Source organism: Daphnia pulicaria, chromosome 4 (assembly GCF_021234035.1).
Source record: "Daphnia pulicaria isolate SC F1-1A chromosome 4, SC_F0-13Bv2, whole genome shotgun sequence".
NCBI lineage: Eukaryota > Metazoa > Arthropoda > Branchiopoda > Diplostraca > Daphniidae > Daphnia > Daphnia pulicaria.
In genome coordinates, this window is record NC_060916.1 from 1,966,147 (window position 1) to 1,983,152 (window position 17,006).

Sequence of the window (17,006 nt, forward strand, 5' to 3'; positions counted from 1 at the left end):
TCGTAAAATGTTAATATATCGTTTTGGAAAAATTTACGTTGCTACAAAAGTTTTGATTATAATGTTAAACTATTGTTATCAATTCGATTTTTAACATTTCACAGAAAGGTTTCAAATTCTCTAAATTTGAAGACTTAATTACATCCTCTGCAATTAGAACACTTTCTCGTTTATTTCACTAGTTACACATGATGTATTTTATTTTATTTTGGTAGTTTAGATATTGCGATTGAGAAATTGAATGATATTCTCCTTATTTTCTTGATTGCGGTTTTGACGGATTAGAGTTCGTGGATCGACGCCATTCCATTTCACGGTTATTCCTTTGGTAATTAACAGCTGAAATATGTCAATAATATTTCCATTTGGATAATATTTACAAAGTAAATGAAGTGCATTTCCTTCGTTTGCCGTGTGATTGACATCAATTTTGTTATCGATTAGAAGTTGGACAATGTTGATGAGGTTATCGTTGGAATAGTATTTACAAAACAATTGGAGAACATTCCATCTTTTCTTGTTCTTCCAGTTGACGTCAATTTTCTGTTGAATAAACAGACGGATGATGTCAATCAAATTTTCATTTTTGTTGTTTTGGCTTAACATTTGCAATGCATTCCACCCGTTGTCGTTTGCCGAGTTGACGCCAATTCCATTTTGAATTAGAAGGCGAATAACTTCAATTAAGCTTTCTTTCTTGTAATTATGGCATAACATATGAAGGGCATTCCAGCCGCTGTCGTTAGTCGAGTTGATGTCAATTCCGTTTTGGATAAAAAGGCGAATAATTTCAATTAAATTTTCTTTTTTGTAGTTCTGGCATAAAATATGAAGGACATTCCAGCCGCCGTCATTTGCCGAGTTAATGTCAATTCCATTTTGGATAAAAATTTGAATAATTTCAATTAAATTTTCTTTTTTGTAATTCTGACATAAAATATGAAGGGCATTCCAGCCGCCGTCATTAATCGACTTCACGTTAATTCCATTGTCGATTAAGAGTTGAATTTCTTCAATTAAGTCAAGTTCTTGATGTTTTGCTTGGCATAAAGCATGTAGTGCATTCCATCCTTGGTTGTTTCTATTTTTGACATCCGTTCCGCATTGGATCAGGCTTTGAATTATCCCAATCCATTTACCGTATCGATAATTTCGACACAGTGTTTGCAGAGCGGTATCTTCGAAGTTGTTTTTTAAATTTACGTCGATTCCTCTTTCAATTAGCAGTTTAACTACGTCGATCAAATTTTCTCTCTGGTAATGTTTGCATGAAATATGAAGGACATCCCATTTGTTATTGGTATAACTGTTGACATCTATTCCATTGTTAATGAAAATGTTGATGATGGCGTTTATATTGTCCTTTTTGTAATGTTCGCACAATAAATGAAGAGCATTCTCCTCTTCATTGTTTTTCCAGTCAACGACAATTTTGCTTCGAACCAACATTTGAATTAAGTCAATTAAATCTTCATTTCCGTAAAATATGCTCAAGAAATGAAGGGCACTCCACTCATCTTTGTCTTTGTTGTTCAAATCGACTTTGTTGTCGACTAAAAACTGCATAGTCTCTTTCAAATTGGTTTTTGTGTTGCAGCTCTTCATAAGATGTAGAAATGGTGTCGACCCTTCTTCATTAACGCAATTGACATCGACACCTTCGTCTATGAGAGCTTTGATTTCTTCTAAGTCTACATTTGATGCTTCCAATAATTTGAATAATTTGATTTCCATCTGTTATGACATCCCAAGTCAAATAAAGATTAACAAACCAGTCTAGTAAAATCTTGATAATAAAAAAGCTCCAGGGTTCATTAAACCGACGAGTCGTTACCTCTTTTTTCAGTGTTTTCAGTTGAAGGACGACTTCGTTTGATGAAATTCTGTTTTCCGGATTGTTTTCCAACATTTTTTGAATGATTTCACGAGCAGATAAAGGTTGAATGCCTGTCAAAAGAGAAGAAAACATTTTATAGTATTTAAAAAAATTAAAATGTTGAAATCGGTCGAATCATACTTTCCATGTTGACTGGTTTATATTTTTTAATGTTTGATGGAATTTTGGAGGAACTGAATGAGCCAAATGGATGAATTCCTTCAGCGAGAAAATATCCTAAAACGAGTCCTTCTGCAAATATGTCGCTTTTGATGGTCCCTCTCTCTTCTCCACCGCGGTCCTCTTTTAGCAATTCTGGTGCCATCCAATTCTTTGTTCCCTTCACTTCGCTGATTGAACATGTCCCTCGTTCGTTCACTGTTTTAGAGAGCCCAAAATCGGCCCATTTCATTGTTACTTTATGATGGGAATCAACGTGAATGAGGACATTCTCTGGCTTCACATCTCGATGAACTAAATTTTTTGAATGAATGTATTCGAGGCCGTATGCCAACTGCAATAATACTGTGAAATGATTAGGTAATGGCGGTCCTTTGTACTTTTTGGGATTGCTCTCATCAAGAAACACTTGATCCAATGATGCTTTGCACAATTCCAAAGCAAAGTACCTAACGACAAACATCCACAAACAAATGTCACGATTAAAGTTTTCTTACTTTATGTTGCAATTGAAATAATCCTACTTGAATTCTTCGTCGCATACAACATGATAGAGTTCGACGACGTTCTGGTGTTTTAACTTTTTGAGAGCATTCTCTTCTCTTTCATCATCAGTGTCGATTGATTCAACTCTTTTCACGGCAACTTCCTTTCCTCCAAATTTACCGTAAAACACTGAACCGAAACCTCCTCGTCCTAGTCGCTGTTTTGGGTCGAACTCAATGCTTTGCACTTTTCGCATTTCTCCAGACACGCGCACTCCAGACAGTTTTTTCTTCTTCTGTATTTCAAAATGCTTTTACTGCTACAGACCTTTAAGATTGACAATTATCACTTGAATTCGTTGGGAGAATAATACCTGGGATTTTACTTATCGGTACGGTACCTCTGCCAGAAATAGTACAGAGCTTTTCCTCTACCAGCACGCTTCATATACTTAATGGTTCAGGAAACGACTGGAGTGGTAAAAAAAAAAATAACGGCTAAAATTCAATGTACGATGTTTGACTATGTATCAAGATTAGGTTATCAGGTTATCACTGGTCGGCAACAAAATTCAAACGAACTTTTCCCTTATATTCTCTACTTATCCTTCATTATACGTGAAAATAGTTTCGACGTTTCCAAACGACTTTGGAAATTTCGAGTGTAACATTTAATTCACTGGGAATTCTTCTTTTATTGTGCTGGTTGCATGTTGAGTCTAATTGTTCTTTATCTACGTTGTAAGAAAGAAAACAAATTGATGACCGAGCTTTGCGCAATCAGTTTTTTTTAATCAACTAGAACATGGTATTTAACATATACCTTGCTAATTGGCTAAATATTTTGAACGCTTTAGTTAGAGAAACACTGGGTTTTTCAATTGGGTCAATTTTACCAATTTAATTACATTCAATGTAATGACACGCGAGGTCTGAGCAAATTTCTCTCTCAGGCTGCTGCGGTTTCTGTCGAACAACGGAAAAAGGAATTATCTTTATTTTTGTGTAATGCAGAGAAGTGGAGACGATTTGTATGAGATTAGATAGACATCAAACGTTCAGCTTAGGCAATTTTATATTTGTTTTACCGAATAAACAGTTGAGATAAAAGTACTGGAGACGGTGGAGTAAGATCATGTGGTTTATTTTTTCCTTTTGTTTGTCCATTACTTGAACAAAATACATACGTTATTATATATTTTTAAGTTAATAACATAACGATATGAGGGTACGTCGTAAGAGTATCAGCGATTGAGAACTAATAATAAAATTTTGAGACGCCGCAATTTTGAACAACCAAACGCATATGCCTTTGTGAGTGCGCGGACGACCACTTATGGAGGGCAGAGAGGTTAACAAGGAAATAGTTTGTTTGTGTTGAATTTGATAATTAACCGACGATAGATTACACTTTTGACTGACGGTTTTGTACATTTTCGTATTTTTGCTAAATTCTGCTTCCGATTGCCATCTAGGAGTGGTTTATTAAACACTTGACTGTTTTTCTTCATGATCATGTCGAGAAATTCATTGTCACAAAAATGTAACAACTGAATTGGAAATTTTTAGTTTTAAGGAAATCAAAAAAAAAGGAATAAAGAAAAATTTAATTTATGGTACTGACAAGTGGTTATCACTAATATTATTTATAATTTATTAATGTCTTCTGAACAGGGCAGTTCAACCTTTTCCCATTCTTTGGCTACCTAATTTTCTCAATTAGGAGTCAGTGTTTATATTATCGTGTTTACGACCACTTGAAAAAAAAAGAACTAGCAATCTACTCGTGTTTTTCTTGATTTGTCTACTTGACAAGGGGAAGATTTGTCACCTTTCGTACAACAAAAATAAGAATTTTTTCTCTTCGATTTCTCTTGAAAGGTCGGTCTTTATTTGCAATCTAGATGTAGGATATTAATAAGCATTTTGGAAAATGTTACGTTGCTACAAAGGTTTTGTTAGTAACATAACGCTACGTAATACACACGTAATAGGAACAGGTAGAAATTCAAACTAATAATTTGACAGTCCAAAAAGCGATGCCATGCGTGAATTTTAACATTTTCTAGAAAGGTTTTCAAAATCGCCATTTATGGTACGAACTTCATTCACTCATACACCCTCCGCTACAATGACACTTGCTCGATTATGGCATATAGAAATTGTGATTGAGAAGTTCAATGATACAATCCTTGTTTTCTTGATTAGCGTTTTGATGGATAAAGTTGAGTGGCCTTCTATCATTCCGGTTCACGATTAATCCATTTTTAATTAACAAACGGAGTATGTCGACAAGATTTTCGTTCGGATAATATCTACACAATAAATGAAGGGCAGTTCCTTCATATACTGTGTGATTTAAATCAATTTCGTTTTCGATTAGAAGTTGGACAATGTCGATGAGATTATCGTTGGAATAGTATTTACATATAAATTGGAGAACGTTCCATTTTTTCTTGTTCTTCCAGTTGACTTTAATTTTCTGTTGAATAAACAGACAAATGATGTCAATCAAATTGTGATTCTTATTGTTTTGGCACAAAATTTGCAATGCATTCCACCCTTCGTCGTTTGCCGAGTTGACGTCGATTCCATTTTGAATGAATAGGCGAATAACTTCAATTAAGCTTTCTTTCTTGTAATTATGGCATAAAATATGAAGGGCATTCCAGCCGCCGTCGTTAGTCGAGTTGACGTCAATTCGGTTTTGGATAAAAAGGCGAATAATTTCAATTAAATTTTCCTCCTTGTAATTCTGACATAAAATATGAAGGGCATTCCAGCCGCCGTCATTAATCGACTTCACGTCAATTCCATGATCGATTAAGAGTTGAATTTCTTCAATTAAGTTAAGTTCTTGATAATTTGCTTGGCATAAAGTATGTAGTGCATTCCATCCTTTCTTGTTTCTATTTTTGACATCCGTTCCGGATTGAATTAGCATTCGAATTATCCCAATCCATTTACCGTATCGATATTTTCGACACAGTGTTTGCAGGGCGGTTTCTCCAAAATTATTTTTCAAATTTACGTCGATTCCTCTTTCAATTAGCAGTTTGACTACGTGAATCAAATTTTCTGTCTGGTAATTGCCACATGCCATATGAAGGGCATTCCATTCGTTCTTGGTGCAGCTGTTGACATCTATTCCATTGTCAATCAAAATGGCAATTATGGCGTTTATATTATCTTTTTTATACTTATCGCACACGAAATGAAGAGCATTGTGTCCTCCGTTATCAGTTGAGTCGACGACAATTCCGTGTCGAACCAACATTTGAATTAAGTCAATCAAATCTTCTTTTTCGTAAAACATGCACAGGAAATGAAGGGCGTTCCATCCATCTTTGTCGTTGCTGTTGACATCGAAATTGTTGTCGATTAAAAACTGCATAGTCTCTTCCAAATTGGTTTTCGTGTTGCAGCGCTTCATAAGAATGAGAAATGGTGTCGACCCTTCTTCGTTAACGCAATTGACATCGACACCTTCGTCTATCAGAGCTTTGACTTCTTCTAAGTCTACATTTGGTGCTTCCAATAATTTGAATAATTTGATTTCCATCTGTTATGACATCCCAAGTCAAATAAAGATTAACAAACAAGTCTAGTAAAATCTTGCTAATAAAAAAGCTCCAGTGGTTGTTAAACTGCCGAGTCGTTACCTCTTTTTTCAGTGTTTTTAGTTGAAGGACGACTTCGTTTGATGAAATTCTGTTTTCCGGATTGTTTCCCAATATTTGTTGTATGATTTCGCTAGCAGATATAGGTTGAATGCCTGACAAAAGAGAAAAAAAATATTTTATAATAGTTATAGAAAATATTTTACAGAACACTGAACCGAAACCTCCTCTTCCTAGTCGCTGTTTTGGGTCGAACTCAATGCCTTGCAATTGTTTCATTTCTCCATAATAGGACATTTTATTTTAGTATTTCATTTTTTTTTTACTGCTACAGACAATTAAGAGTGACAGTTATCACTTGAAAGTCATTGAGAGAATATCTAAGATTTTACTTATTATCGGTACGTTTGGCTACCTTTGCCAGATACAGAGCTTTTCCTCTGCCTGGACGTTTCATATACTTAATGTACCAGAAAACGACTGGAGTGGTAAGAAAAATGACGGCTAAAATTCAATTTACTATGTTTGACTATGTATCAAGATTAGGTTATCAGGTTATCACTGGTCGGCAACAAAATTCAAACGAACTTTTCCCTTATATTCTCTACTTATCCTTCATTATACGTGAAAATAGTTTCGACGGTTCCAAACGACTTAGGAAATTTCAAGTGTAAAATTTAATTCAATGGGAATTCTTTGTTTTGGTTGCATGTTGAGTCTATTTGTTTTTTTATCTATACGTTGTAAGAAAGAAAACAAATTGATGACCACGCAATCTGTTTTTTTTTTTTTTTTATCAACTAGAACATGGTATTTAACATACCTTACTTATTGGCTAAATATTTTGAGCGCTTTAGAGAAACAATGGGTTTTTTAATTGGGTAAATTTCACGAATTAACTTACATTCAATGTAAAAACACGCGGGGTCTGAGCAACTTTCTTCTCTCAGGCTGCTGCGGCTTCTGTCAAACAACGGAAAAAGGAATTATCTTTATATTTGTGTAATGCAGAGAAGTGGAGACGATTTGTAGAGATTATAGATAGACATCAAACGTTCAGCTTAGGTAATTTATTTGTTTTACCGATAAACAGTCGAGATAAAAGTACTGGAGACGGTGGAGTAAGATCATGTGGTATATTTTGTCCTTTTGTTTGCCCATTACTTGAACACAATATGTACAGTATCCTGCACAGAAATTGGGACACTTGTATATTTTTTAAAAATTTAATAACATCATTGCGTAATTATCGTAAAGGAGCTTTGCGACGTTGGATTTTAACCATTTCGGTATGAGGATACGTTGTAAGAGTACCAGTGTTTGAGAACTTTAATAATAACTGTTTCTAACATTTGGAACTTGCGACGCAACAATTTTAAACAACCGAACGCATGTGCCTTTGTGAGTGCGTGGGCGACCACTTATGGAGGGCAGAGGGGTTAACAAGGAAATGGTGTGTTTGTGTTGATTTTGATAATCAACCGACGATGGCACTCTTTTGCCATGTTTGGCTTGGCGGTTTTGTACAACTCCGTATTTTTGCTAATTTGGCTCTCGGCGTCATCTAGGAGTAGATTTATTAAACATTTGATTGGATTTCGTCGCCAAATTTTACATGTTACAGATGGGACATTTGAATTTGAAGTTTTTCAATTTATAATTCAAGAAATATAGAAGAATTTTCATTTATGGTATTTAAAAGTGGCTGTCGTTAACAATATTTATAAATTATTAATGCCTTCTGATGGAAAACGACTACGCTTGGTTAATCTTCTTGCCTTATTGGTGAAAGACATAACCTTATTTCGCGTTATCAACGGTTATCAATTTTCGGACCAACAATAAGAGCAGTAGAAATGGTTGCCATCTAGAAGCAATTCATGTGAGCAATTTTTTTTTTGCATTCGTCAACAAAATTCATTTCAAAACCCTTCGGCGAATGTTATGTATTTTCATAGCAAATGCTGGGATTATGGTTGTTCTAATTTTTTACAGCTAACAGGTTTCATTGATAACTAGTTGAATGATGAGTGATTTTTGTATAATATTTTAACGGAAGCTAACGAAACGAAAATTCAAGTTTTTTTGCAAATTTTCGAATGATTCCTTATTTCGTTCAATATTCAAATTTTTTTTTATAATCTCGGCTCAAATAAACATATGTTTATCGAGGAATTAAATTACGATCAATTTCGCTTCTAGCCGATTTAATTTTTTACCATGGAAATTAAAGTGTTTGTCACTCTTATCTGAACTACAAATATCGATTAAGAAATTGAAGGGCACTGCTGTTATTTTCTTGATTGCGGTTTTGACGGATTAAGATTCTCGGATCGACGCCATTCCATTTCACGACTATTCCGTTGGTAATTAAAAGCTGGAATATGTCGATAATATTTCCATTTGGATAATATTTACACAGTAAATGAAGTGCATTTCCTTCGTTTGCCGTGTGATTGACATCAATTTTGTTTTCGATTAGAAGTTGGACAATGTTGATGAGGTTATCGTTGGAATAGTTTTTACATAACAATTGAAGAACGTTCCACCTTTTTTTGTTCTTGCAGTTGACGTCAATTTTCTGTTGAATAAAAAGACGAATATCAAATTGTCATTTTTGTTGTTTTGGCACAAAATTTGCAATGCATTCCACCCGTCGTCGTTTGCCGAGTTGACGTCGATTCCATTTTGAATTAGAAGGCGAATAACTTCAATTAAGCTTTCTTTCTTGTAATTATGGCATAACGTATGAAGGACATTCCAGCCGCTGTCGTTAGTTGAGTTGATGTCGATTCCGTTTTGAATAAAAAGGCGAATAATTTCAATTAAATTTTCCTCCTTGTAATTCTGACATAAAATATGAAGGGCATTCCAGCCGTCTTTATTTTTAGAGTTGACGTCAATTCCGTTTTGGATAAAAATTTGAATAATTTCAATTAAATTTTCTTTCTTGTAATTCTGACATAAAATATGAAGGGCATTCCAGCCGCCGTCGTTAATCGACTTCACGTCAATTCCATGATCGATTAAGAGCCGAATTTCTTCAATTAAGTCAAGTTCTTGATATTTTGCATTGCATATCGTATGTAGTACATTCCATCCTTTGTTGGTTCTATTGTTGACATCCGTTCCGCATTGAATCAGCATTCGAATTATCCCAATCCATTTACCGTATCGATAATTTCGACACAGTGTTTGCAGAGCGGTATCTTCGAAGTTGTTTTTTAAATTTACGTCGATTCCTCTTTCAATTAGCAGTTTAACTACGTCGATCAAATTTTCTCTCTGGTAATGTTTGCATGAAATATGAAGGGCATTCCATTTTTCCTTGGTGTAACTGTTGACATCTATTCCATTATCAATCAAAATTGCAATTATGGCTTTTATATTATCTTTTTTGTAATGTTCGCACAACAAATGAAGAGCATTTTGTCCTTCGTTGTCTGTTGAGTCGACGACAATTCCGCGTCGAACCAACATTTGAATTAAGTCAATCAAATCCTCTTTTCCGTAAAACATGCACAAGAAATGAAGGGCGTTCCTCTCGTCTTTGTCTTTGATGTTAACATCGATATTGTTTTCGATAAAGAACTGCACTGTCTCTTTTAAATTGTCTTTCGTGCTGCATCTCTTAATAAGATAAAGAAATGGAGTACATCCTTCTTCATTAAAGCAATTGATATCGACACCTTCGTCTATCAGAGCTTTGACTTCTTTCAGGTCTACATTTGGTGCTTCCAATAATTTGAATAATTCGATTTCCATCTGTTATTAGATCCCAAACCAAATACAGATTAACAACCAAATATTATAATATCTTGCTAATAAAAGAGAAAAAACTCCTTTAATATTCATTAAACTGGCGAGTCTTTACCTCTTTCTTTAGTTTTTCTAGTCGCAGGACGATTTCCGGTGATGTAATTCTGTTTTCAGGATTGTTTTCCAACATTTTTATAATCATCTCGCAAGCAGAGGAAGGTTGAATGTCTGTTAAAAGAGAAGAAAACATTTTATAGTCGTTTAAAAAAATTCAAATCGGTCGAATCCTACTCTCCATATTGACTGGTTTTCCTTTTTCAATGTTTGAAGGGATTTTTAGACGATTTGAACCAAACGGATGTACTCCTTTTCCCAGATAATAGCCGAAAACGAGTCCCTCTGCAAATATGTCGCTTTTGATTGTTCCTCTTGTTGGCATGGCATTACTTCTGTGTCCAGCACTGTACCCTTTAAGCAGTTCTGGTGCCATCCAATTCGTTGTTCCCTTTATTCCGCTCATTGAGAATGTTCCTCTTTCATTCACTGGTTTGGAAAGCCCAAAATCGGCCCATTTCATTGTTACCTTTTGATCATCAGAGCCAACGGAAATGAGAACATTTTCTGGTTTAATGTCTCGATGAATTAAGTTTTTTGAATGGATGTGATCGAGACCAGAAGCCAACTGCAACAAAACTGTGAAATGGTGAGGTAATGACGGTCCTGTATACTTTTTGGGATTGCTCTCATCAAGAAACAGTTGATCCAATGATGCTTTACACAATTCTAAAGCAAAGTACCTAATGGTAAACGTAAGAAACGTCAAGGTTGATGTTCTTTTCTAAATATTAAAACCTGAATAATCTCACTTGAATGCATTGTCACTTTCGACGTGATAGAGTCTGACGACGTTCATGTGATTTAACTTCTTTAGAGCATCTTCTTCTCGTTCGTCAGTTTCGATTGATTCAACTCTTTTCACGGCAACTTCTTTTCCTCCAAATTTCCCGTTAAACACTGAACCGAAACCTCCTTGTCCTAGTTTATCTCTTGGGTCTAACTCTATGCTTTGCAATTTCTGCATTTCATAAATTTACCGGAACAACTCTAACTGTACACGAAGATCGCTGCAGTTTTTCACCAGGGTTTTGGCTCTGTATGTGTACGTCTACGTACTTGTAACGTCAGGAAACGGCTAGCACGACGAAATGAACGATTAGTAAAAAAGTGAATTATTAGATATTTATGATTATGAATTCGTTATTAGTAGCAAACTTCAAACTGGCGAACTTGCTTATGCGCTATAAATTATTTTATGCAGAAGAATGTTTTTCTTTTTTCGTTTTAATTATTTGTGAAGACTTTGAAAATGAATACTTTGGTCGTAAACCATTAAAAGGACTTTGACCCTTGCGCTTTGCGTTGTTTGTTTTTTTCCAGTGAAAACAGATTGAAACAATACTTAGCTTATAATTGGCTAATTACTTACAACATTGTAGTGAAACACTTCGCTTTTCAATTGACTAACTTATTAAAGTTTATTTCAAAGAAAATATAGCACATGGTGTGCACTCGGGGTGTGCACTGTGCAAATGCGTCCTTCAGGCTGTGGCTTCTGTCTAACGGATTTTTTATTGCTTCGAAGTGTAGAGCAATGAAGAATGGAGTAATGGACATGAGTTACGTGGGAGATTAGATAGGCATCAAACGTTTCTGAATTGTTAGTTTTGCCAAAAAACAAACAGGATACGATAATTTTCTAATCCTCAAAACCGGAGTACAATAGCGTATGGTGCGTCGCCACTAGCAGTTTTTACAGATATACAGACTTACAGATTCGGTTTCAGCAACCGAATTACGACCGTAACTTGTCTGTAAAAACTGCTAGTGTAGACCTAGCTGTAGCCAACACTCAGCGAATAGGCTGCTAACTGCTATCGATAGATTCTAATGCCATTTGTAATTCAATGACGAGAGGAAGCAAACATGACACAGCCAGATATAGTACAGAGCTTTTCCTTTGCCGAGACGTTTCATATACTTAATATGTCAGGAAACGACTAGAGTTGTAAAAAAAAATGACGGCTAAAATTCAATTTACGATGTTTAACTATATATCAAGATGAGTTAATCAGGTTATCACTGGTCGGCAACAAAATTCTAACGAACTTTTCCCTTATATGCTCTACTCATTCTTTGTACGTGAAAATAGTTTTGACGTTTCCAAATGACTTTGGAAATGTCAAGGGTAAAATTTAATTCACTGGGAATTCTTCTTTGTGTTGGTTGCATGTTGAGTCTATTTGTTCTTTATCTGCGTTGTAAGAAATAAAACAAAATGATGCCCGAGCTTTGCGCAATCTGCGATTTTTTTTTTATCAACTAGAACATGGTATTTAACATACCTTGCTTATTGGCTAAATATTTTGAACGCTTCAGAGAAATACTTGATTTTTCAATTGGGTCAATTTTACGAATTTACTTACATTCAATGTAACACCAAATTTCTTCTCTCAGGCTGCTGCGGCTTCTGTCGAACAACGGAAAAAGTAATTATCTTTATTTTTGTGTAGTGCGAGAAGTGGAGACGATTTTTATGAGATTAGATAGACATCAAACGTTCAGCTTAGGTAATTTTATATTTGTTTTGCCGAATAAACAGTCGAGATAAAAGTACTGGAGACGGTGGAATAAGATCATGTGGTGTATTTTTTCCTTTTGTTTGCCCATTACTTGAACACAATATGTACATGAATATTTTTTAAAAATGTAATAACATCATTGCGTAATTATCGTAAAGGAGCTTTGCGACGTTGGATTTTAACCATTTCGGTATGAGGATACGTTGTAAGAGTACCAGTGATAGAGAACTTTAATAATAACTGTTTCTAACATTTGGAACTTGCCCGCAACAATTTTGAACAACCGAACGCCTATGCCTTTGTGAGTGCGTGGGCGACCACTAATGGAGGGCAGATGGGTTAACAAGGAAATGGTTTGTTTGTGTTGACTTTGATAATCAACCGACGATGACACTCATTTGCCACGTTTGGCTTGGCGGTTTTGTACAACTCTGTATTTTTGCTAAATTTAGCTCCCGGCGTCATCTAGGAATAGATTTATTAAACATTTGACTGGATTTCGTCGCCATCTGGTCGAGTAAATTAATGTTACAGATGTGACATTTGAATTTAAGTTCACAAGTTTTAATTCAACAAATAAAGAGCAATTTTCATTTATAACATTTGAAAGTGGTTGTCACTAACAATATTTATAAATTATGAATGCCTTCTAATGGAACACGACTACGATTGCTTAATCGTCTTCTTGATGAAAGACATAACCTTATTTCGCGTTATCAATTTTCCGACCAACAATAAGAGCAGTAGAAATTGTTGCCATCTAGAAGTAATTCATGTGAGCAATTTTTGTGTATTCGTTAACAAAATTCATTTCAAAACCCTTTGAGAATGTTATGTATTTTCATTGAAAATGCTGGGACTATGGTGGTTCTAGTATATTACAGCTAACTAGATGCACTGTAAGCCCCACTAGTTGAACGATGCGTGATTTTTGTATAATATTTTTACGGAAGAGAACGATTTCGAAAATTCAAGTTTTTTTTTTTAATTGTATTTTATATTTTCAATTTCTCAAATTTTTGAATCTCTTATTTCTTTCATTATTTCTAAAGATATTTTATAATATCTCAACTCAAATAAACATATCTTGATCAAGGAATTGAATGACGATCAATTTCGCTTCTAGCCGGTTTAATTTTTTACCATGGAAATGAAAGTGTTTGTCACTCCATCTGAACTACAAATATCGATTAAGAAATTGAAGGGCACTGCTGTTATTTTCTTGATTGCGGTTTTGACGGAGAAGAATTCGCGGATCGACGCCATTCCATTTCACTGTTATTCCGTTGGTGATCAATAGCTGGAGTATATCGATAAGATTTCCATTTGGGTAATATTTACACAACAAATGAAGTGCATTCCCTTGGTTTGCCGTGTGATTGACATCAATTTCGTTATCGATTAGAAGTTGGACAATGTTGATGAGATTATCGTTGGAATAGTTTTTACATAACAATTGGAGAACGTTCCATCTTTTCATGTTCTTCCAGTTGACGTCAATTTCCTGTTGAATAAAAAGCCGAATAATGTCAATCAAATAGTCATTTTTGTTGTTTTGGCACAAAATTTGCAATGCATTCCACCCGTCGTCGTTTGCCGAGTTGACGTCGATTCCATTTTGAATTAGAAGGCGAATAACTTCAATTAAATTTTCTTCCTTGTAATTCTGACATAAAATATGAAGGGCATTCCAGCCGCCGTCGTTAGTCGAGTTGACGTCAATTCCGTTTTGGATAAAAAGATGAATAATTTCAATTAAATTTTTTTTCCTGTAATGTTTACTTAAAATATGAAGGGCATTCCAGCCGCCGTCATTAATCGACTTCACGTCAATTCCATGATCGATTAAGAGTTGAATTTCTTCAATTAAGTTAGGTTCTTGATAATTTGCTTGGCATAAAGTATGTAGAGCATTCCACCCATCGTTGTTTCTATTTTTGACATCCGTTCCGGATTGAATTAGCATTCGAATTATCCAAATCCATTTACCGTATCGATAATTTCGACACAGTGTTTGCAGGGCGGTTTCTCCAAAATTATTTTTCAAATTTACGTCGATTCCTCTTTCAATCAGCAGTTTAACTACGTCAATCAAATTTTCTCTCTGGTAATTGCCACATGCCATATGAAGGGCATTCCATTTGTTCTTGCTGTAACTATTGACATCTATTCCATTGTCAATCAAAATGGCAATTATGGCGTTTATATTATCTTTTTTATAATAGTCGCACACGAAATGAAGAGCATTGTGTCCTCCGTTATCAGTTGAGTCAACGACAATTCCGTGTTGAACCAACATTTGAATTAAGTCAATCAAATCTTCTTTTCCGTAAAGTTTGCACACGAATTGAAGGGCGTTCCATCTACTTGTACATCCATGTATGTCGTTGCTATTGACATCGAAATTGTTGTCGATTAAAAACTGCATAGTCTCTTTCAAATTGGTTTTCGTGTTGCAGCGCTTCATAAGATGGAGAAATGGTGTCGACCCTTCTTCGTTAACGCAATTGACATCGACACCTTCGTCTATCAGAGCTTTGACTTCTTCTAAGTCTACATTTGATGCTTCTAATAATTTGAATAATTTGATTTCCATCTATTATGAGATCCCAAGTCAAATAAAGATTAACAAACAAGTCTAGTAAAATCTTGCTAATAAAAAAGCTCCAGTGGTTGTTAAACTGCCGTGTCGTTACCTCTTTTTTCATTTTTTTTAGTTGAAGGACGACTTCGTTTGATTAAATTCTGTTTTCCGGATTGTTTTCCAATATTTGTTGTATGATTTCGCTAGCAGATATAGGTTGAATGCCTGACAAAAGAGAAGAAAATATTTTATAATAGTTATAGAAAATATTTTACAGAACACTGAACCGAAACCTCCTCTTCCTAGTCGCTGTTTTGGGTCGAACTCAATGCTTTGCAATTGTTTCATTTCTCCAGAATAGGACATTTCATTTTAGTATTTCATTTTTTTTTACTGCTACAGACATTTAAGAGTGACAGTTATCACTTGAAAGTCATTGAGAGAATATCTAAGATTTTACTTATTATCGGTACGTTTGGCTACCTTTGCCAGATACAGAGCTTTTCCTCTGCCAGGACGTTTCATATACTTAATGTGCCAGAAAACGACTGGAGTGGTAAGAAAAATAACGGCTAAAATTCAATTTACGATGTTTGACTATGTATCAAGATTAGGTTATCAAGTTATCGCTGGTCGGCAACAAAATTTAAGCGAACTTTTCCCTTATATTCTCTACTTATCCTTCATTATACGTGAAAATAGTTTCGACGGTTCCAAACGACTTAGGAAATTTCAAGTGTAAAATTTAATTCAATGGGAATTCTTTGTTTTGGTTGCATGTTGAGTCTATTTGTTTTTTTATCTATACGTTGTAAGAAAGAAAACAAATTGATGACCACGCAATCTGTTTTTTTTTTATCAACTAGAACATGGTATTTAACATACCTTACTTATTGGCTAAATATTTTGAGCGCTTTAGAGAAACAATGGGTTTTTTGATTGGGTAAATTTCACGAATTAACTTACATTCAATGTAAAAACACGCGGGGTCTGAGCAACTTTCTTCTCTCAGGCTGCTGCGGCTTCTGTCAAACAACGGAAAAAGGAATTATCTTTATATTTGTGTAATGCAGAGAAGTGGAGACGATTTGTAGAGATTATAGATAGACATCAAACGTTCAGCTTAGGTAATTTATTTGTTTTACCGATAAACAGTCGAGATAAAAGTACTGGAGACGGTGGAGTAAGATCATGTGGTATATTTTGTCCTTTTGTTTACCCATTACTTGAACACAATATGTACAGTATCCTGGACAGAAATTGGGACACATGTATATTTTTTAAAAATTTAATAACATCATTGCGTAATTATCGTAAAGGAGCTTTGCGACGTTGGATTTTAACCATTTCGGTATGAGGATACGTTGTAAGAGTACCAGTGTTTGAGAACTTTAATAATAACTGTTTCTAACATTTGGAACTTGCGACGCAACAATTTTGAACAACCGAACGCATGTGCCTTTGTGAGTGCGTGGGCGACCACTTATGGAGGGCAGAGGGGTTAACAAGGAAATGGTGTGTTTGTGTTGATTTTGATAATCAACCGACGATGGCACTCTTTTGCCATGTTTGGCTTGGCGGTTTTGTACAACTCCGTATTTTTGCTAAATTTGGCTCTCGGCGTCATCTAGGAGTAGATTTATTAAACATTTGATTGGATTTCGTCGCCAAATTTTACATGTTACAGATGGGACATTTGAATTTGAAGTTTTTCAATTTATAATTCAAGAAATATAGAAGAATTTTCATTTATGGTATTTAAAAGTGGCTGTCGTTAACAATATTTATAAATTATTAATGCCTTCTGATGGAAAACGACTACGCTTGGTTAATCTTCTTGCCTTATTGGTGAAAGACATAACC

General features: G+C 34.9%; 6 protein-coding genes across 11 annotated transcripts in view; 2 read left to right on the plus strand and 4 right to left on the minus strand.

The window, feature by feature from the left end:
* LOC124336181 overlaps positions 1-17,006 on the plus strand; it is a 455,543-nt gene that overhangs the window by 393,632 nt on the left and 44,905 nt on the right. The window lies entirely within an intron of this gene.
* LOC124336700 overlaps positions 1-17,006 on the minus strand; it is a 580,524-nt gene that overhangs the window by 296,206 nt on the left and 267,312 nt on the right. The window lies entirely within an intron of this gene.
* LOC124336283 overlaps positions 1-17,006 on the plus strand; it is a 37,649-nt gene that overhangs the window by 11,916 nt on the left and 8,727 nt on the right. The gene's annotated exons all lie outside the window — the stretch shown is intronic.
* On the minus strand, positions 149-3,003 carry LOC124336103 (putative ankyrin repeat protein RF_0381). 2 transcript variants are annotated; one of them, XM_046789753.1, is made up of 5 exons: positions 2,916-3,003; positions 2,581-2,837; positions 2,018-2,505; positions 1,835-1,947; positions 149-1,734 (listed from the first exon to the last, which is right to left on the minus strand). In XM_046789753.1, the coding sequence occupies exons 2-5, from the start codon at positions 2,796-2,798 to the stop codon at positions 217-219; spliced, it is 2,337 nt and encodes a 778-aa protein (XP_046645709.1). In that variant the 5' UTR covers positions 2,799-2,837; positions 2,916-3,003; the 3' UTR covers positions 149-216. The 2 variants fall into 2 exon arrangements, with proteins under 2 accessions (XP_046645709.1, XP_046645708.1); XM_046789752.1 differs by having other exon boundaries at positions 2,581-3,001.
* On the minus strand, positions 4,410-12,485 carry LOC124336110 (putative ankyrin repeat protein RF_0381). Of its 3 annotated transcripts, none has more exons than XM_046789764.1 (5): positions 12,404-12,485; positions 10,787-11,112; positions 10,212-10,717; positions 10,036-10,148; positions 4,410-6,103 (listed from the first exon to the last, which is right to left on the minus strand). In XM_046789764.1, the coding sequence occupies exons 2-5, from the start codon at positions 10,999-11,001 to the stop codon at positions 4,688-4,690; spliced, it is 2,250 nt and encodes a 749-aa protein (XP_046645720.1). In that variant the 5' UTR covers positions 11,002-11,112; positions 12,404-12,485; the 3' UTR covers positions 4,410-4,687. The 3 variants fall into 3 exon arrangements, with proteins under 3 accessions (XP_046645720.1, XP_046645721.1, XP_046645722.1); XM_046789765.1 differs by lacking the exon at positions 12,404-12,485 and adding an exon at positions 11,407-11,524; XM_046789766.1 differs by lacking the exons at positions 4,410-6,103; positions 12,404-12,485 and adding an exon at positions 8,271-9,926 and having other exon boundaries at positions 10,787-11,512.
* On the minus strand, positions 13,463-16,189 carry LOC124336216 (putative ankyrin repeat protein RF_0381). Of its 3 annotated transcripts, none has more exons than XM_046789928.1 (3): positions 16,110-16,189; positions 15,256-15,368; positions 13,463-15,155 (listed from the first exon to the last, which is right to left on the minus strand). In XM_046789928.1, the coding sequence occupies exons 2-3, from the start codon at positions 15,265-15,267 to the stop codon at positions 13,737-13,739; spliced, it is 1,431 nt and encodes a 476-aa protein (XP_046645884.1). In that variant the 5' UTR covers positions 15,268-15,368; positions 16,110-16,189; the 3' UTR covers positions 13,463-13,736. The 3 variants fall into 3 exon arrangements, with proteins under 3 accessions (XP_046645884.1, XP_046645885.1, XP_046645886.1); XM_046789929.1 differs by having other exon boundaries at positions 16,029-16,155; XM_046789930.1 differs by lacking the exon at positions 16,110-16,189 and adding an exon at positions 15,437-15,536.